Consider the following 21,893-nt stretch of genomic DNA (forward strand, 5'->3'; position numbering starts at 1 on the left):
AGATTATATGTGATTGGTAAAACAAGAAGAGAACAGATGAAGTACAGAGAAGATGAAGAGAAAGGCCTATAAGGCAAAGAACAAAAGAAAAATGTGGTTCATCATAAAACCTCTGCAAACGAGGAAGAACTGCTGTGATCAGTGTTGGGCAGCAGGTGTCAACTCGGGTCTAAACGCCCTGACCAGAGGGATGCGTGTGCTAGATAAATCTATTTGCATCTACTCCTCCCAATATTTTGCACATTCTGGCAGAAACGCCCATATTTGCATATTCATTGAGGCAAACACGCTAAATGGATTGCACGTGCAATTTTGACCATTTGAGAGATGCAATCCTCGGTGCGCCCGCTTAGTAGATCAGCTCCAGCATGTGTTTGCGTGTGCAATCAAGTTTGCGGTTTTATACACACAAACCTTTAGTAGATCTGGCCCTATGGTCAGAAATGAGTGGGTCTGTACACTGAACATAGGAGTGGTTAAGAGCGTTTCACAGTGATTGACCACGAGTCATTGACCATTTATGGGCACCTGACCCCCACAAGGGGGGCAGGTGCCCCTCCATGCCACCATGGCAGACCCGCCCCTGGGTGAGGCAGGAGTCTGGAAGCCTACAGGTCTTTGTATGTGGTTGAAGGGTCTGACGGTGCTGAGTCCAGGCCAAATTTACCCCCAGGGGACAGTAAAGTATATATCTACAGTATCTAACTATCTATCTATCAACCGGGAGTTGTTGTGGGTGTGGTTGTGTTGGTCACTGTAGCATGTACAGCAACTCCAAAGCTGATCCCACAAGAGTTCAATTGGGTTGAGGTCTGGACGCCAATCAGGTACCAGTCATACACCTGTGACTGACACACACATGGCAGCACTTGGAGCAGTACAAGACTGAATAGGCTACCCACGGGAGGATATTGCAGGGGATTTTGGCGTTTTTGGGAGGCACTACCCACTCATCCTGGCATCCCAGCTCTTCTTAAAGAATTAACTTCAACCTGCATGCTTGATCCCATTCCATCTAGCTTCATCAATAACTGTCTCTCCATCATCACTCCTCTCATCACTTCAATTATCAACACCTCCCTCACCTCGGGTTTTGTCCCTTCTTTAATGAAGCTGTTGTCACCCCCATCCTGAAGAAACCTGGTCTCAGTCCCAACATCATGAACAATTTCTGGTCAATTTCAAACCTTCCATTTTTCTCTAAAATACGTGAACGTGTCATTTATGCCCAACTGAAAGCCCATCTCAGCTAAGAACCTATTTGGACCATTTCAATTTGGATTCCATAGACAATACAGACAGCTCTTTAAAAGCACCAATGACATCCTCCTCGCCTCAGACTCCGACCACCTCACCATCCTCATCCTTCTCGACCTCACCGCAGCCTTCGACAGTCACTCCATCCTCCTCTCCTGTCTTTCCTCCACCCTAAACATCACTGGAACTGCACTCTCTTGAATTCAGTCATATCTGCTCCTCCACTGTCCCCCTGTCCCAAGGTGTCCCCCAGAGTTCGGGGCTTGGTCCCCTCCTCTTCATCCTGTACTAACATCATCCATCGTCAAGGTCTCCAGTTTCACTGTTGCGCCAATGACATCCAGCTTTACATTTCTACAAAATCCATCACTACTACCAGCCACACCACTCTCATCTCCTGCCTCAATAATATTAAATCATGAATGCAACACAACTTTCTGAAACTTAACTATGACAAATCAGATATTCTTCATTGATCCCAAATCTCTCACTAAATCTACAGACAACTTCACCCTTTCCATTGACAACATCTGAACTCCCTTCCTCCCACATCCATAACGTTGGAATTTCCTTTGACAGCACCCTCTCCTATGATCGTTACATCGCTCAGATAGCCCGGGCTGCCTTCTTTCACTTATTGCCTGATTTCGTCCCTCCCTTCGTCCTAACCCTCTCTGCTGCTGAAACCTTTATACGCCTTCGTCACCACCAGACTTGATTACTGCAACAGCATCTTTTATGGTCTCTCATCCAGAACCCTCAATAAACTCCAGTATATCCAGAATTCTGCTGCCTACCTGCTCACTTATACTTGTCCCCATGACCACATCACCCCCGTCCTCCAAAACCTTCACTGGCATCCTGTTTCTTACCGTATACAGTTTCGATGCCAACCTCCTGTACTACCCCCCATGACCAAGCATTGGACCTGGGGCGACAGAGCCTTCAGCATTGCTGCCCCCTCCCTCTGGAACTCTCTCCCCAAATCCATTTGCAACTGTACCGACCTGTCCACCTTTGAGACCCTTATCAAAGTCTTCAAAATAAAATGTATTATTATTATTAGCTATTTAGCTGTGATACTCAATCCCAGTCCAACCTTGTCATAAAGGTGACTAATCAGGCTTTCCAACAATAATTGCTTGAATTTATATATCGCTTTTTGGCACTCAAAGCACTTTTACACAGTAATGGTGGTGGTAAGCTACAATTGTAGCCACAGCTGTCCTGGGGCAGACTGACAGATGTGTGGCTGCCAATGTGCACCAACAGCCCCCCTGACCACCACCAAACATGCATACACATCACACGAGGCAAGGTGGATAAGATATCTACGTTACGACAGCGACTGGGATGGGGCGGGATTCGAATCTCTGGTTATTGGACGACCCACTCCACCTCCTTAGCCACTGTCATCCCAATATAAAATACAACACTAACTGTATGTGAAATGATTGACTGAAATAACTTTTTCAAATTTTTTTGGGAGTTGTTTATATTTAGACATGCTTGTGTCAGAAACTTTGGTCTTGTTTTTGTACTGTGCGTATTGCGTAGCTGTATGTTATTAATTGAAAACCCTGATAAAAAGACTATGAAGGGGAATGTGAGAGCCAAGAAAGAGTTATAGAGAGTTTATGTTCTATTCTGTTACATTGTAATAAGGCTTTTCTCAAGTTATAATGTCTCTAAATTATTTTGTGGTGCTGAAAAGATGAAGCAGCAGCTGTAGGGTGGACACAAAGCATTCCATGCCAGTAAACACTGGCGGCCATTTTTTTAAATGGCTGCCACAGTCATCAGAATTAAAATTTGCAGTGGCCCAATATCCAGATTCATTCAGCAATCAGTGTACCAAATTTGATGCTTTTATCACAAAATGAACAATTGTCTAGCTATGCCGTCCCACTATAAGGTTAATTGAGCCACCTAGAAAGTATGAACAAAGTTAGCTAAGCAAATAAATTACATCATACTGTATCTGATGGAGGCAATCCCAATATGTATTAAAAACAGATATGTCTAGAAAAGGCTATTTATAACTAATCTATCAATTATTATTTAAAGAGCTAGGATACTCAAACCTACAAAGCTACATACTTTGGACTGGTGATGATGATGATTAGGGTAAAGATGTAGAGAGTAAAAAGTGAACGAAAATGTGCAAACTGCAAACCTGCACAAATCAGAGGGTGGAGGAGGATGAAGAAGTTGCCTTCACTCTGGACTATAATGATGATGATGATTATAACTAGGACAAAGATGTATAGAAAACATAAAAACTCTTTGAGAAATACAGAGGAATTAGCAGTTATTGACAATTCTCGCCTGGGCCCATGTTCCACTTTAAGACCCATAATCATCTCTCATAGTAGGAAATTATGGGAAGATTATGCATTTCCTGAATTGTTACAGTCCTGTGAGTATTTCAGTTTTTGTTATTTGTGTCAGTGCTGTTCCTACATTTCACAGTGTTAAAAGAAAGACTACAGTTTAGGCGAAAATAGTGGAAAAATAGTTGTTGAGACAGATTGACCTTTGACCATGTGACCTTTATATTTTGTAGATAGGCCCAAAACTAGGTCTAAATGAAAGCTGGGATTGTACACTTTAAAATGCTACCAAACATGCCCTCATAACATATGAGTAAAGGTCTGAAAATGAGCACAAAACAAGATATGCCCCCTGCGTTTAGAGGCCTATTTTTTGCAGGGGGTTGATAACTTTATGAGCTGATAACTGTCAAAAAGCTACCACTTAGGATGGGTTATCATACCAAAATATCATCTATGGACATGTACCTTTTCAAAAAATGTTACTAGACTTTGCCACTCTGAGTGGTACCAAAAAGTCAAATTTTGGCCTCTGGCCCATGGACTATATGTGTTAGGGATTTTCTTTGCTGCCTGTGTCATAAGCTGTCTGACACTTTGAGAGGAGCATGAAGAAAAGTGTGGGAAAAAATGACACACCAAAGAATCCAGTTAACTTCTGAAAGAAGTCACCGCTCCAAGAGTTAACATTTTAACAGATGAAAAATAAGTACTGAGTTAATCAAGCTTTCATTTATGGCCATCAAAAATCTACGATTGAAAACTTTGCTTTTTTCAATACATTTTTACCCAAAACAAGAGACAGTCTGGCGCCTCTTTATCAAAAGAGTTGTATCATTGTCATGATAACCATCTGTTTCATTTTCTGTTAATGTCCTAAACCCATGCCCTTCCCAAGTTAGAGAATTAGTAGGCTATATATCAAATACACAGGACTGCAATCTCTTTAAATAGCCTGTTGTCCAATCATCCAGTCATCATCCTGTAGTGTAGGGCTTTTTTCATGTCTCTGACACAATTTTGTGTTATGTGAAAACACAAGATTGAAAACTATAAACCATTACTTTGCAGCAATGGAATGTAGTGACCTACATTTGAACAGTCGCCTGTGTTGTAACACTGCAAGTTAAAATTTCAGTCTTTCAGCATGAATATGACTTCCAATGCAACATTAGACAAGACATTTGAGAAGAAATGAATTATAAACTTAACATTATTCAGAATATTAGCTGGTTTCACTACAGTTTATGTATGGTGAATGATAGAGGAAAGGTAGAAAAAAGATAGCAATTCACTTTTGATCAACACAGTGATTGTAGGCTGTGCAGGTGCAGTCAATAAATGTGAACACACACAAACGCACACAGGTGTCCAAAAATCTGAGATCTCTTAGTCAAGATACTTGATACCATTTTGACTTTATGTAAAATAAATAAATAAATTCCAGAAAGAGTTGTGATTTTAACGTACTATTAGATGCAGCACCTGCATCATCAACCATTCTCCAAAGTTCAACACAAAATGACCATGCACCAAAGCCTTCATGTAGGTTGGATTGTTGCCTATTTGGATTTAACTTGATGTAGATAATTGGCAATTGAGCACTTTCCTGTCAACTACATCAGAAAACAGTTTGCACTTTGAAATTGTCTTTCTCTCTGTCCTATTAGTGTGAATGGTCATACAAAAACATAAAAAGAGGCAAAGGAGACAGCTGTACATGTTTTGCTTTGTCTTTGGTGTCACTAAAATAATACATTCTCAACCGTATCCTCTCTGAGAGCAAACCATTTGCATTTTTAATGCAGGACGTGAGACACATCAGCCGTACTAAGCTTTTTAATTGATTGTATTTCCCTTCTCAACTGTCAACCCAACATTCATGTCTTTTTGAGCTACACTTATGTCCTGTAGTCGAGTCCATCAATGAAGCTATGGTAACAAATCACATTTGGAGATGATAAACAAGGGACAACAAAACATTGTGACTGAGGTTACTATAAATATCTGTCTGAATAGGGTAAAGGTTCAGTGCCGTCTTGTGACTCATTAGTAAACTACAAACTCTCTTTTAACACAGGCAGGTTGTGAACACCTTTCTGTAGTAAAGCCAGGTGTTTAGGCCAGAGTCTGCATCCACAGCTACCGCTTCAGTAACCAGGGAAAACTTTAGGTGCTGAACCAGGCACCACATCCTCAGCGATGCCATGTGCTATGCTTGTCTCTTTTAATATGGCTATGTTCTGTCCAGATGTTTTTTAACTGTCTGTCTGCTGCTGTTTTGTGATGTCTGTTGTGTTTTTCCCTCCTTCATCCCATAGGAGGTCTTTTGCCACTTACCAGACGTTTGCCTTTGATTAGAATGTATTCTTAGCTAACTTGCTGGCTTAAATAAACTTGGACATTATCATTGGCTTCCCAAACATGGATACGGACATAAGAAGTTCCTGATCTGGTTGGATTTCCCCCATTGACCGCATTGCTTTTCAGTACATATTTAGCCTGTGCCTCCAGGCCGTTTTAAGAACTGTATCTGGAAAATTAGCAGTATAAAAAGGTCATTAGGGCTGAGCTTATATTCACGGACAGGGGTCATGCGTATTCTCCTGTGGAAAGCATTTGCCCGAGAGCTGTGGATTCCTAGCCTAGAAATCTAGACGCACCCTAGCGGCAGCAAATATATTTGCTCCGTAGGTGGGTCTAGAAACGAGCCATAGGAACTTTTTGAGTCTCGAACACCGATTGTGTTCACCAATCACAACGCTCTATCTGTTTAGAGAGTCGTTGGGCGGGCTTAACACGATGACGACATACATTTTAATTGGCTTGTCAGGCTAACGACATCCTGCTCTTTGCTCTGATTGGTCGTAGCGCTACCCTATTGCGTGCAGAGGCAGTTTGAAAGACGGCCTTCATCCCGCCCCCTGGATTGAGCCGAGGTCTACCGGTCGTTTCCAGACTATACATTTTAGTGATATAGTCTGGCTTGTCAGGCTAGTGGATTCCAGTAAATCTGGATGAATCTCTCCCGTAGCAAAAGCAGGGCTGTTGTCATTTATGTCTGTAATGTCCAAAACTAAGCTGTATGCATGAAAAGGATTTAAGAGCTGATACCAGAGGATGCAGACGGCTTTTTGCAGAACCCCTCTCGGTCTATCCGCTGGCTGATCAGAAGATTACCTGACACTGTGTCCACACTTTCCGCAACAAACCAGGCTCGTCAAGCATCAAGCTCTGTCACTTTCAGCGCCAGATCCTCCAATATTCCTGATAACAGACTCTGACTGGCTTCATCTCCTCTGGAGGTATAGCTGACTTGTCTCAATGAAACTCCAAAGAGGAGGCTAAACAACAAATAATGCAGCCACCATCTGAAGTGTGTCATTGGTCCATTGGCCATAAAAAAAGAAAAATGTATGTACATTTGACATTATGGATAAAAAAATATATACTGTATATAGTCAACCTGACATCATGTACTGTAATGCAACCTTTTCCTGCTTCTCTTGCTTGATTATGCACTGAGCTTGGGTCCCTCTCCCTCTCTCTCTCTCTCCCTTGGCTCTAACCCAATACTCCAGTTCCACACTGACACAGATGGGGTGAGACACGCCACAGCGTCCATAAGCCAGTGAGTCAGTCTTGATAAAATAGCGTCACCAAGAGACTGAGGGGATAATTACAACAGTGGACAGTATGGAATAATGTTAATGCATCATAATTAGACATATTTTTATATTAGCTCACATCAGGTCAGATCAGGTAAAATCAGTTTGTGTTAACTTACTGTAATATCAAAACCCGCATGTATGAATAAGCAAAGGATGGACACAAAAAAGCAATACATATTTATTTCTGTTGAAATATATAATGCAATAGATTGCAATGAAGATCAGATGCTATAATATTTCAATGTTAATCATTCCTCATTTAACAAATTGTGTCAGGCTACTTCGTGGTGCATTGCTGGGGGAGGTTAACCTACTAAAAGTGTAACTGTGGAGATGACAGTGGATGACCTATCATACTCAACCGCAACATGTTGGCTGTGCAATCCCAGAAGTTCCTGTCATCAATGAACCACAGGTAAGTCGGCAGCATAAACTCCAAGTCCAAAGTTACCTCTTACGTCTCATGATGTTGTTCTGCTGTTCTACAGTGCCATTACTTAGATGGTTCTCTGCACATCAATCACCGTGTGGTCTACAGGAACGGGTTTGAACAGAGAGTCTACAGAAAATATAACTGAGGCCAAATCACTCAGCGTCCATCGATTCAGCTTCTTCCGCTGGTAAGTGCTACCCAGCACTCCACACACAAACAACCAACACCACCCAACAGGGTTTCGTCACGCTCGGTTATAGAAGCCATTTGAGGTCTCCAAACAGTTTTGGTCGAACAACAGAGTAAAACTAAATCCTCTTAATATACAGTGCGAGAACATTTACATAATGTCCCCTGAGTAGGATATAAGACTGCTGTTCACAATGAAGATACATTCCTCATAGCATATCAATATATGCCCATAGTACAAACTCTAAATGAAGAGTAACTTATTATCCACACTATTATGCAGCACAAAGTCCAAAGGGAAAACCCAGGGATGTAGGAAGAAGCTGCAGCTGGACTGATAGGATGTTTTTCTGGGTTATGACAAACATTCAAGTTGAAGAGCTTCACAGTGTATCAAACTTTTTAACATAAAATGGCAATATAGAATAATTCACTGTTAATTCAATGTAGACATTACAACAAAGATCGACATGAATCCCTACCTATGGAGACAAATTAATGTTGCCAAACACATCAAAAAACATCGGTGACTTTTCTTCAGAGTCTGGTCAGCAGGAAGTGTGTTGTCACAAAGTTAAAGTCATGGTTTTTTTAACCTGTTGTTGGGCCAAAGTCTTTGTTACTTGATGTATGTTACCCTCTTAGGCAATAAAAGCCAGTAGGAAGGATTTTTGGTAGCACAGTGGAAAAAATTGACATACAGGCCTTTTGGATTCCTACTCTCTCGGCACCAAATTGTGCATTTAGTCTTGTTGGTCAAGAGAGATGAAAAAATAGAGTCAATCAATTGCCTTGCAAAGAACTGGGCTTAGAAGGAAACTGGCCAAGTTGTCTGATTAAACTTAGTGCGGACAAGCAGCAATGTGCCCAAGCCACTCTGCACTTTATAATGCAAGAGCTTTCAAAACCCACTATTGTCAATTTAATGTTAAAATACATACAGGTTTCCTTACTTCATGCTCAGCTGGGACCCGTATTGTTACATTATTCATGGCGAAGTTGCAGGAAATTCAACCCCTTCCAAAAGATAGGATAGTGCATGAACAGGAAATAAAACAAAGACAGGAGGCAGGGAAATTGGCTCTAATGGCTGGATGAGTGAGATGAATAAGAAGCATAGTCTGTAGCATATATATGGGAAGAGAATCATTGGGAATCAATTTCCTGTTGTATAAGTAAAAAAATCAGAGATAGGATGACCTGTGCAGGTGAGTTTACAAAGAAAACACCAGAGTGAGCGACACCAAATGATATCTGCAGTGTTTGCAATTTAGATGTTAAGGTCACGCACTGACACAAAACATTACAATATCATGTATAATATAAGCTGTAAAACCTAACATCACAGAGAAAGAGATCAGTGGTGCTGACTGTAGCTCTAAATCCCCACTGTTTGAATCCCACTCAGTCCCCTGTGGCTGCTTAGCAACCCCTCTCCAGCACAATATACTCTGAATTAACAGGGTAAAGCGTGACCGCTGCCTCCTCAAAACCACGAGTCAAGGGTGCTCTCCCATCATCAACGCCTTCTCTCAGCACTGCAGCAATGAAAGGCTCTGATTTATTATAACATGGCTTCAAATCATATACAAAAAACAAACAAACAAAACAAAAAACACACACACACACCAAAGACACAAAACAGAAGACACAAAGCCGTCTGAAAGCCAGGTTGTGGCTCTTTGTGATGTGGGCAGTGGATAAAAGGGACCTGACACGTCATATAAAACAAACAAGCTGATAAGTCGGCAGCCTGCCCTCTTTTATTCAGGTGACCATGGACCGTCACCTTTTGAATGCATATTTTCAATTTACTCCCACATCTGTTGTTCACCTTACATAAAAGTAGCTTGTGACCTACATACTGTTATTTATAGATGATGATATGCATTGTCAAGCTTTAAATTCAGCCCCGCGTCTCACTTTCTCCAAACTGGATTTTCCACCCTACACTACTTGGCTTCACTATGGAGTATGATGGCTCTATGACAAATTTACTGAGCAGACTCTGAGAAATAATGTACAAGTCCCAAACCCCTGTCCTCCGTCTACTATAATCCAGAATCAAATGACTCGTTAATGAAGGTTTCATGATTTTTTTTTTGGTTACCCTCGTAAAACTGCAAGGAGGTGCACTTTATGGGGGATTTGCTCCCAAAATGGTCGAAAGGATTAATGCAGAATGAAAAGACATTCTGGTAGTGGGGGGATCAATCACTGCTTTTATTTTTAAGTAGTCTATATGTGTTTGTATAGGAGTAGACGGTGCACCGGGCTGCTGAGTGCTTACGGGGCGAGCTGGGAGCTGGCCGTGGTGCTGAAGTAACAACTCAGTCAAATCGATGAGGAAAGGATCAATTTTCATATTCGGGCTCACAGTGAAGTGATGCCGCTTAGTCGGATGCAGGAGAGTGCAACTGTCATTTTTACTTTAGTTTATTTAATTTCTGTCTAAGTCGTTGTTGGCAGTTTGTAAAAAGCAGTTACAGAGTAGTGGCAGGCTTCAGTGTCCCTGGAGAGGAGCAGCTCCGTTCACGCGTGGCTGTCACTGCCGATGGGTCTTTGAGCAAGACACTGCATGATGGGACCTAACCCCTCACCCGTCTCCCGGGATAAGCGCGTCAGCTAAAAGCGTTAAATGCGAAAGCCTCTGTGAAGACTCAGAAGAAGGGATTAAAATCCGCAACGCTGGGATGTTAAGACTGCATTAGACCTGAATCCTCTCCGCCAGCTGCACGTCGCCCGTGGCTAGATCAGAATTTCATGGGAAAAAACTGCACAGATGTGCCCACATCAGTCCATTTTCTGTCGATCTTCTGCAAATGTAATTTTCCTTTAAGATGATGTAAGACACCACTTCACGGGACGGTTTTCCCCCCTTCTCTCTCTTTCTTGCACAGCTTAGAGCAACATTATCTTTAACCTTCTGCCGGACCAAGCGTTACCGCTCTCAGCAGTTTGGAGAGATGGGTGCGCGCAGGAGTCCCGCTTCCACCCTCCGCTCTGTGAGCAACCTCGCAGCATCTTTCAGCATCCCATTTGTGAGGAGCGACGCTCAGTAGCAGGATGATGGGATGCACGCACAGCGCTCAGTTTATCTCGGGACTGATGTGATTGAACTAGAAGCCAAACGAAAGAGGATGAATCTCTCCACAGGAAACTTGGGCGCAAAAACATTTTGACTTCTTTTTGATGGCAGGAAAATTCTGAGTGAGTGAGGAGAATTTTTTTTTTTAAGTCACAGCCATGAGCCATCGCAGTGGATGTGTGTAACATGATGCTGGTTATGATAATCGATCCGGTTAAAAAAAAAAAGGATTCACATTTAGGCATGGGCTTAATGGATATACTGTAGGTACACCTTTGGGATTCTTTGCCATGAGGCCCTGGATGTGAGGACTGCAGCTTGAATCAAGACTGTGCTTTGGATCTTGAGTGCATCAACACCATGCAGCTACACCCCACACCCTGAACTTCTGGGACGTTTGCGCGGCGCGATCGAGACTCAGAATTTCATGCAAGATTAGCAAAAAATGGCACTGAGCGAAAACTGCAAAACGCAACCTGCAAAAGAGCAAGGCTCTGTGCAGAACCCTCCATCGGATGTCATCGAGCTAAATGTGGGTGGGCAGGTGTATTACACTCGCCATGCCACCCTGACAAGCTTTCCAAATTCCTTACTGGGGAAGCTGTTTTCTAACAAGAAGGGTTCTTCAAATGACTTGTCCCGGGACCTTAGAGGACGTTATTTTATCGACAGAGATGGTTTTCTGTTTAGATATGTGCTGGATTACCTTAGAGACAAGCAGGTTGTTCTACCTGACCACTTCCCTGAGAGGGGGAGACTCAAAAGAGAGGCGGAATTCTTCCAGCTGCCAGAATTGGCCAAACTTTTGTCATCCGAGGACTCGAAACTACTTCCAGACGACTTGTACCACAGTGATTTCGACGATGCGTCGCAGGGCAGCGACCAGAGGTTTTACCCCTCTTACTCTTTAGACAGAAGGTATGGCTACATCACTGTCGCTTTCAAAGGCGTTTGCGCGACGGGTGGCAGAGAAAGTCAAAGTGACGCCAAAGCCAAAAAGTTACCGCGGATCTTCATCAGCAGCAGGATCGGCTTGGCGAAGGAGGTGTTTGGAGACGCCCTGAACGAGAACAGGGACACGGACAGACCACCGGACCGCTACAGCTGCAGGTTTTACCTTAAATTCAGGCACTTGGAGCGAGCCTTTGACATGCTGTCAGAGAGCGGTTTTCATATCGTGGCCTGCAACACGTCCCTGACTGCGTCCTCCATCGGTCATTACGCGGATGACAGGGTCTGGTCCAATTACGCACAGTACATCTTCTACCGTGAGTGAAGATTTACTCTTACGTAGAATAATTTGACAAGTGATGTGAATTAAATTGCCGGTTTTGACCTTCAGATGTCATAATTAAAACAACAAACATAAACAACTCCTGTGTGAAGTAATGAATATAAAAGGTGCCCCTCCCTCCCCTCAGGTAATCACATCCCTGCTGTAGAAACATCCGTGCAGTGAAGGCTCTTTAACCCATTAGAGAAGTGTAATTGTAAAAAGAAAAAGTTTGGTTTAAATAGTTTACCATATGATGGCCCATCTAATGTGTTTGCGTGGTGCAGATTGAAAGACTGTCTCCAGAAAGACATGAGTAGCTCACACCACCAGGAGGCATGGTCGGGTTGCAGCACATCCCCTATTTCTTGGATTTTTTCCCCCCCTTACATCCCTTGCCTCTAAACTTCTGTTTTGGGTCCTACTTGCCCACAGTCTACAGACTCATGGGAGTTGAGTCACAATGCTGCTGTACATATGCGTCATGCGTAAACAGATGCTGAGATTCTGCCAACCGATGGGTTATGAATAATATAGCACCAGTGGGCAGCGAGATCTCAGATGAGCGCTGCTGCTTTTTCTTGAATCAGCTTTGATTTCCATTCGACGGCAAAGTTTGTTCATCAGCAAATGCTTTAATTAGCTGCAAATGTGGTTCACTCCACTCATCGCAGAGGGAGGAGCTGGACCATATGGCCAATTAAAAAGCACTTTGTTCATTATTCTGAAAGGCTCCCTTTGGAAGAGCTGTAGACAACCCAGCTGATAGGTAAAGGTTGGAGATGCAGGAGGGTGGGCCGAGGAAGACATGGCATATGGGTTGCTAATGATTTACCAATAGTGTTGTTAATTTGGGATAATTATAACAGAGGGGTCCTCCATTAACTGCAGCAACATCCTGCCAAGTAGGATTTTCCTGAGTCATTCAACTTTTTTATTTTTTTAGAGCAGAGCATATGGTGTAGGTGTTCACCCCCCCACCCTCGCCCTCCCCATTAACAGACAGCCCTAGGACAAAGGCATGTGATGGGACAGTAGGAGGTGGATGCAATGGAGGGAAGAGGCAGGGGAGAAACTGTAATAAGCATGGTAAAAGAGAAAACAAGATGGAGAGTATGAAGAGCATGTGAGGAAAGGAGAAGAGAGAAGGAATTTAAGGAAGCGAGCTGAAAGGAAGTGGAGAAGAGGGAGGCAAGCAGATGGAGGAGAGAGAGTGGCTAAGCATGAGGGATGAGGGAGTAAAAGTTGCATGAGACCTGGCCATGGGGAGAAAGAACTGAGGCAGAAAGAAGAGAGGGGAAGCGAGGAGCAAAAATAGATTAAAGTATCAGACAGGAAAGTTCATCGAGTCCGAGTGAGGGGGAGAAAAAATGGGGGTGGAGGAAGAGTGGGAGAAAGAGAAAGAGAGTGAGACTGGGTTTTCATTAAAAGAGAGCAGACTAGGTGAAGGCGGGAGGAAACACACACATATACGTGGCGAGCATCAGAGACAGAGACCTAGTCAGGATGATGGATAGACACGTCAAAGGCATACAGGCGTGAGAGCCTCTGCATCGCGGCCCGCATCCACTTTCAAAACTAATACTGTAACCTGATTCTGAATGTGGGACAGTGGCTGGCCTAGGGCAGGTACTGTAGTCCTGAACCAAGAATACATGTCAAGTGCACCTTTGGGAGGCGGCATGAAACAGATGTGCTTTATTGTTATTTGTTGTTTCCAGCAGAGCACTTCGCTGCCCCCCTCTTGGCCTTGGCCCATCCCATCCAGTCACTTTTGGAGTGAAAGGAGGAGGCTGTGTTTGTGGAGAGTGTAAGAAGAGCAATCCAGTGCAGTAAACAAATTGAGAGACTTTCTTCCAGCCTGTCAGTTCCTTAGCATCATCCATGTTGCTCCTCTTTTTCAATGCATCACTTGTTTCCTGCAGACTCCACTGACTCTCAGTATTAGTGCAGACTCCAGTTTCCCGAATCCCCACAGTAGTTATTCATCATTTTACAGTGCAGTGTCATCTGTATTAACAGTCAAGGGATGAATTCCTTCATAAAGTTAAGGTGCTCTGCTCTAAATTATTGTCGCCCACGCCTGCCTGGTTGGATGTATGCTCTTGAATTCTCCGCAGACTAAAACAAATGATACTTTCAGCAAAAGGGCACTCTCCTCAGGAGGCCACAGTGTCTGGGCATTCATCATGGACAAGAGTTTCTACCCCTGATGGCCATGATGAATAATTCACATTTGACCCGCTATGACCTGTTTACCCTTTGAATAAAAAACAGAGTCGGAGAAAAATGGATCACAACCGATTCCAAGCACATACAGGGCAGAATTAACAAGACTGTCATTTTAGCTGGTTTGGTTGATAAAAAGAATCCAGAGGAAAAGGGGGAAAAATGGATGAATGAAAAGTTAGTCAAAATCAAACTTGAGATAATGTGCCAATAATACTGGATGGAGGTCAAAACGATTGGATAAATCAAAATGATGAGATTAAAAAGTAAAGAAGTGTGAATTGGTATCTCAAAATAAGGAGATAACAAGTAAAATGTTGGTTTATTAGTCAAAAATATGAAAGAATAATTAAGAATTTTGACTTGCAAGTTGCACGGGTGGTTTGTTAGAGTAAACATTAAACACAACATACATATTTAGTGTTGCCATGAGCAGTTTTTAAACACAAGTTATGTTTTGATTGTTTTCCAAATTGATTTCCACTGTAAGAAATCCTGTCAGGTTATTTGTCAAGCAGAAATACACGTGGTTTTGCATGGCAGGGACATTTGGTTTCCCCGTTGGCAGTGATAACACTATTGTTGCAGTGATTAAAAACTCTTACTTCCCAGTTGGCACTTGGGACTGGTCTCCTTATTACCAATTATCTCTGGGGAAAGGAGAGAGTGTTGGCTAATTTAAAAGCAATCTGTGATCTCGAAATATTTCCTCGTCTCTACTCATCCACTGGAGATGCAATTTAGAGAGATAAATGTAAAGCTATTTTCGTAGAAATTTGAAACACAAGTCGCACAAGAATGGGCTGTTTAATTCCGTTCACAGGTGAATATCTGTCATCACCTGAGACAAAGTCTCATCATAACCTGCTTTGACATTACAGCCTCCACATCACAGTGGCTTAGCAAATCATCATTGAGCATTGGTGCTGGTTTCATCGGGGATAGTTTCATCTCTCCTACTCTGTGCAGAAGTGTCCTGTCAGAGTGGGAGACGGTAAAGATGGAGAGTGATTACACTTGCCAGGTGTGCTCTGTTAATACAACTGTGCAGTCTTCATTTGAGCTGTGAGTGAGCTGATGTAGGGCCATAATGGCTCCTGAACAATGGCCGCAAGGCGGCAAGGGAGAGACAAGGAGGAAAGTAATCAATTGCTTGGGCGTAATAGAGGCAGAGATTGGGCCGTCCCCAAGCTCCCAGAGAGCCCGGAGCCTGGATGGATTGGCATTGCCTACAAGAGATGGATGGCGTTGCCATGAATAACTCATATACGTCTTAAAGAGCACCTGGGCAGAAAAATGGTCAGGGATAAAGCACGGGTGTGCACGCTTATGCCATTTTTTTCTTACAATAGTTGCAGAAGCTTGTACACTACATCAGCTCAAGTAGACAATCTGGCTCACCTTGGGAGTAAATCTGAGGTTATTGAAAAGGTGCAGATGCAAGAGGAAAATGTAGTTTTTGCAATCAATCACTCTAAAAAGCAGCATGCACTGAATTTTGTAGGGCAGCGCTGGTGCTTTTTCATGTTTTAGGTCATTAAAAAAAAAGTTTGCAGGCTGCTGCTGCTGCTGTTTGTTTTTCTGGTTCTCTCTACAGGCCTCTGTATTGATTTCTTGGAGGCCATTGGTTTTCATTTCAGCTTCAGGTGTTGAATAATAACCATTTATGCATGAAGCAACCCACTTCACACATGCCTGTCTGTACATGTTTATTGATTGTGCTCAGCCCCCCCAAACAATATATTGCAAGACTGTGGGTGCCCTTGAATGCACCAACAAGGAGAGTTTCTACAATACCTCCTGCTTCATTTCCAAGTGAAGAGAAGGCAAAATAACAAATTAAGTGAATAAGTATAGACTTGATGGATATTATATTGACATTAACATCTTCATCAATGAAAAGACTGAACATACAACACTTACAACGTTGCCATCACTTCTTCTCTTTCCAAAGCAGAAGCTTAACAAAACATCATGGTTCATTGTTCAGCCATGATTTACATACTGCCATTTTTGTCCTGGTTCTGCCACTTTAGCACCGTGTAGCTGCTGGAGAACAGGTACAACAGCTCTTACCGCCTGACATCCTACACCTTAATGATCCCTCCAGAGACACTTAATGGCTACTGGGATGGTGGAACTCCTTACACAGTGGGCAGGACTGAGTGTTTTCTGAAGAAAGGGGGATCGCCCCTGAAGGGAAGCGTTGCAAGTTAGTGAGCTTTCATTTTTAGGTATAGGACTCTGTTTGGTCCATGGCAACAACCTGTGACATGTGATTGAGCTGGGGTATTTAGTAGATCTCATGCTTCGGCTCAGCGTTATTTGCAATTTCCTTAGTTGTATCTCTTTGGATATCACCTACTTGACAGGGCGAGGGATGCCAGAATTGCCCCTCTTCTTTCATCCCGTCTCTTGAGGCTTCATTGAGGTCATGACAAGAGCTCTGAGAACACTGAGGATGGCTTCTCCCTTTCCACAAGACTCATCTTGCTTCATCAGTCCTTGTGCAGCGGAGTGGTGTGGAGCTGGGTCAGAGGACAGGCCTACGGGGAGAGGCTGATATAGACATTTCAATCTGTCTGCGTGGCTTGTTCATCTCCCTGTCAGGGAGACACTCAGCGGGCAGCCACCCCCTGACTCTAGGAGGGGACAGCAACTGCTTGTCATTAACAATCAGCCAGTGAAGCTGTCACTCTCCTCATGGAAAGCAGATAATTTGGGCCAAGGATGACTATGAGAGACTATAAGAGGTGTTCTGTGCCCTTGAATTAGGTCATGTGAAGCTTGTTGGGTTGCCCTCACTGCTGCTGATGAAGGGATTTCAGCAGAGTGGGTTGGCCAGGCCAAAGTAATTAACATTGACAAATTCAGATGTATGCAGTCATTACAGACATTATTTTATCTGGCAAGAAGACAGCTTTGCCCATCAGTCAGACTGGACACTAACTGCTGAAGTGATACTTTGCAGCAAATAGGACAATCTTGGTGAAATGGATTTCCCTCTCCCTGTAAGGACAGTCACTGCCTTTGGAAGGCAAGCCTTTTGTCTGCTGCAAGGACACGCTGCCCTAATTTGTGAGCTAACAAGCATGTAAACTACACTTCCTGAGGCAGAGGCAGAGTAAAAATTATTTGTGTAACTGGATATGAGAGACAGAGAATATATAAGAGTGTGTTTCTAGATCAGAGCTTCTGCACTCGCATGAGCTTAACTCCCTGACTGGCTGCATACGCATATTTAAGCTGCCAAACAAAATCACCCATAATGCTTACAGCTTTTTTCACCAAAGTTACAAGTAGCAGCTTTTTTTTTTTATCTCACAACCGTGTTGGCCAGAAAAATGTTTTTGTGCTAGAACCACACAGCAATTCACACCACTGTCAGGTCTTAGTTGTGTTTGGACAAATAAGAGGCTGTAATGAAAGTGATCAAAGCAGATGCATTTATGTAAGAAATTCAGAAACCAAGTGTTTTTTGTCTGAGCGAGACAGCTTGGATGTGAAACGCTGTCTTGTGTTTAAAACCTAATTTAATTTTTTTAGATTGGGGGGACAGTTCATATCACTGCTGTGACTTAAATGCGAGAGGCAGGCAGCCTTTGGGTCACTCAAGTCTGAAAATGAAATAAATTGCGTTATGGCCTCCTGGTGCAATAACCACGCAAAACTGCTGAGTGATTAGTCTTTCTCTGTCAGTTTTTTTTATTTATTTATATAATTTCCGCCTCTGAATGTTGAAGTGCACCACTGTGCCGAGCCTTTCTCAGATTACACGAGTGTAGCACAGAGCTGCTCTGAAGAAATAATCATCAGACACCCATGATGAGTCAGTTCAGGAGCAGAGATGAAAAAAATTAAACAAAAGCACTAATGTCTGACAAGAAACCCACTGACATTTGAATTTGAGTTTGTCAGAGCTTGCTGCCTTCAGTCCCTATCATGTCCTACTTTCCTGCCATTTAAAACCTTTATATGGGTAAAAAGAAAAAAGAAAAAAAGAAAATGTGTCATTTAAGTCCAACATCAAGGAAGGTGAATTAACATAAAACGGACTTCTCCCACCCAGGCACCAGGACAAACACTCCTGCTTTCATTAGATATGGAGCAGAGTTTGAGGATAGCCTGTGAGACACGCCTGCCTGCCCCTGCTCTGAGCTCGACTCCCTCTCTCTCTGTTATTTATGAGAAGTGCAGACACAGCTTGGGTCTGGTCTCAGGACCAGCCTCGGTCTTTTAATGTGGTTGGAATATGATCTCTTAGACCGACTGTATAGATCTGTGAAAAAACAGAATACAATCAATGGCTTCCCTGAAAAGATACCTAAGTGTATTATACACACCCACTTGTTTAAATGTACCCAAGAATGACTGTGTTTCCTGACAAGCCTCTTAGTTGTTTCCTGTCTTGGCTCTGACAGAGACATCGAAGCTCGTTCGTACACAAATAGATTTCTCTGTTTGCATTATGGACTGTGTGGCAACACTCATTTCCACGCCGATGCTCCGTTAAGAAAAATTGTCGACTGTAAGGAAAATTAATGCCCAGGTGCTTCTCAGCCTGTCTGTGGCTTCTATACAATTTATTCTCCTCCTTGGCCTGAAAATTTTATGATGCTATTATTGGGTGTTGGCTAGTTTTCTAAATGGGTTGCCCCTCTGGACTACAGCATCCATCCATTTAGAAACAATGCTCACCCTGCCGCCTCTTGATCCATCCCCACTAAAGCGCCTGCATCCATTTGCCTGGTGCTGCTCGTCTGCTGGATTCAACTGGATTCATTTTCTGTGGGGGGAAATTGGTGCACTGATTGGCCTCTTCACTCATGGATTAGCCATTAAAAAGCTGTTAGTGACTCTCTCACTATCATCCCAATGCAATCATCGCACCAGAGATAAGGTCATTATTACAGTGTGTGCAGAGAGGTTAAAATCCCCCTTGAACTCTGTTCAGTATAAATTGGTGCATGCACTGGAAGGAGGTAATGGACAAATTATTGCTCCCTCAGAGATATCACTGGTATTGAGTCTGTATCATCACAGTGGAAAAAGCCATTAAGAGGGTTTTAGAGTCTGTGTGAGTTTATTTTCTCGCACACTGCTGTTTGTTTTACAGTGAGCAAAGCACGTTTCCAACGCTGCACATTTCTACCTGTTATAACATCGTAATGAGACCATAGTTCAAGGATATTTTTGGAAATGAAAGACATCTACTGTGTTTACTCTCTTTACTTGAACACTTCACAAGCCAGCAGGCAGTGCAGTACAGTATTTCTGCTTCATAATTAGCAGTGTAGGAGGATGTGAGATGAGAGAAGTAGGCACAGGAGGGAGAATGAAGGCTACTAAAACCTGCTCGCACCAGGTTCACTGTTCACCCAATCCTTGTGACAGGAGGTCAGGACACCTGCAGGGTCTGCAGGCACATCTATCCAATCCATTATTCACTGACCTGGTTCTGTTACTTCCCAAGATAAATTATTTTTGGTTTTTTATACCTGTTTTTGTTTTTGTTTTTTTACGTTGTCACCTCCCTAAAGGTAGAAAACACATTCATACACTTATTTGACTGAGTGATCTGAAAACAGAAAATAATACACCACCTCCTTGGCAGCCAGGTTACAATTCTAATAAGAAACTGTGACGGCAAACCAGATTGCTTTGGCTCTGAGACAAGCTTTGCCTTGGGAAATGGGAAAGGTCTTTCAGGGAGTCACAGTGAACTGCACTAAGCTCTGGGGTCCTCCTTATCAGAGGAAGCAATATGCACAGCCCACCAGCTTCTTCAGATTCAGCAATTAAATGTCAAAGCCAATGACTTGCGCGTTCATACATCTAAATACCCACACACACACACCACCACACACTCTCATCTGACATTCGTTTAAAGATATTTGTATGACATTGAAACTGCTGTGTAGGCATTTGTCAGCATTTGCTTGATCAGTACAACTGTTTCTTTTGATTAGTTGTGGAATCTGTCACCATACAGACAGCCGGGACATTGGGTCATGCCGCAACAGAACATATACTGCATGTGGTCAAAACGACTGAGCGTGCGTTTGGGTTTCTGTGTTTCCTAGGTGGGCCCTCCAGGTGGTCGTCCTCTCACTGTGACTGCTGCTGCAAGAGCCACAAAAGCGAGCGTGAGGGAGAGAGCGGCACTTCCTTCAACGACCTCTCCACCTCTTGTTCCGAGACCCAGTCGGAGGCCAGCTCCCCTAAAGGGACCGTGATCCGTGGCCCCGTGAGACGGCAGACCAACATCCAGACGCTGGACCGCCCCATGCCTAAAGGACAAGTTCACATGCTGCAACAGGCAGAGATGCGCCGCAAAACTGACATGGTGCGCATGAGAACCTTCGGGGTCCGTGAGCGAGAGGCAGCGAAGAGGAAAGCAAATAAGGAGAAGATGACTCCGGAGCAGGAGCTGGAGAAATGCATCCAGGACTTCCGGCGCATTAGGATTCCTGATCGCTTTCCCGAGAGGAAGTACATGTGGCAATCGGAGCTTCTGAGAAAGTACCGTCTCTAAACGCGAGTGTGAAGAAAAGAAAAGAAAAGAAAGGCAAGAGAAAGAGGGATGGTATTGTAGTATCATGTCACTGTCAAGTGAAGAGTATTAACTGCATAGGCAATAGACTGCACCTTCTCAGACACATACTGTACTTTAAAAAAAAGACTTTGGACACTTTTCCTGCCAGCATGACTAGAGGAGCACACACAGTACAAGGCAGCGTGAGTCATTGATTTGTGACGTATGCACAGTGTTGTGTATGATATGCACATGTGTAAATCAGGTTACTCCTGTTGGGGCTTACATCGCTAACCCTGTTCTCACCTCAGAGAGCTGGGAGCCCAGCATACTAAAGGCTACTACTATATCACTAGTTGAAGCAACAAAGCAACCTCAGGGGCAACATCCTATCAACTCATCAACTTAACACATATTGTATGTGCAATTGCCCTCAATAGCTGTTTTTTAAATTGATGTACCCAGATGGTGCTGTGAGTTAGCAATGGAATATCACTATACTCCACTGATAACACATTTAATGAATAGTAAGCTTTGATAACGGCACTGCATGTCATTTCACCCTTAGCATCATTATGCAATATCAAACGAAATTTCAAGTCACTGTTTAGTGTGATGGGTAAACATGGTGTGATATGACTGAGATTGACGTAAATGAGGAAAGCACTGCCTAGATATGTTTGCCATTGTGAAAAAATTTGTCAAATGTCATTACAGTATGTGTTGGATAGACCATGTTGTGTAGGTAGAATATAATGCCAATGGATATTGATCTAATTCTTGATTGTAAGTGTGCAAAAAAGCTAATAAATGCATTAGAATTGTATTTATTTATAGTGAACCATTTTATAACTTTCTACATATTTAGACTTAATGAGACAATCC

General features: G+C 43.1%; 2 protein-coding genes across 3 annotated transcripts in view; one reads left to right on the forward strand and one right to left on the reverse strand.

Annotated features, from left to right (window-relative positions):
* LOC310992158 (BTB/POZ domain-containing protein KCTD16-like) overlaps positions 1-21,322 on the forward strand; it is a gene marked incomplete at its 5' end in the record, with an annotated part of 24,290 nt that extends 2,968 nt beyond the window's left edge. The window contains 3 exons of one of the 2 annotated variants that reach the window (XR_014595669.1): positions 7,538-7,676; positions 7,750-7,881; positions 20,557-20,687. Coding sequence is in view for 1 of the 2 variants with exons in the window: in XM_083980167.1 (XP_083836293.1) it covers positions 11,417-12,239; positions 20,557-21,008 (1,275 nt within the window). Of the gene's footprint in view, positions 1-7,537; positions 7,677-7,749; positions 7,882-11,416; positions 12,240-20,556 lie in introns of those variants that run through there. The other variant, XM_083980167.1, reaches the window with a different exon arrangement.
* The window catches only part of ccng1 (cyclin G1), a 142,627-nt gene that overhangs the window by 74,943 nt on the left and 45,791 nt on the right, over positions 1-21,893 (reverse strand). The window lies entirely within an intron of this gene.

This window comes from Trachurus trachurus (genome assembly GCF_905171665.1).
Source record: "Trachurus trachurus genome assembly, chromosome: 10".
In the NCBI taxonomy this organism is placed as follows: domain Eukaryota; kingdom Metazoa; phylum Chordata; class Actinopteri; order Carangiformes; family Carangidae; genus Trachurus; species Trachurus trachurus.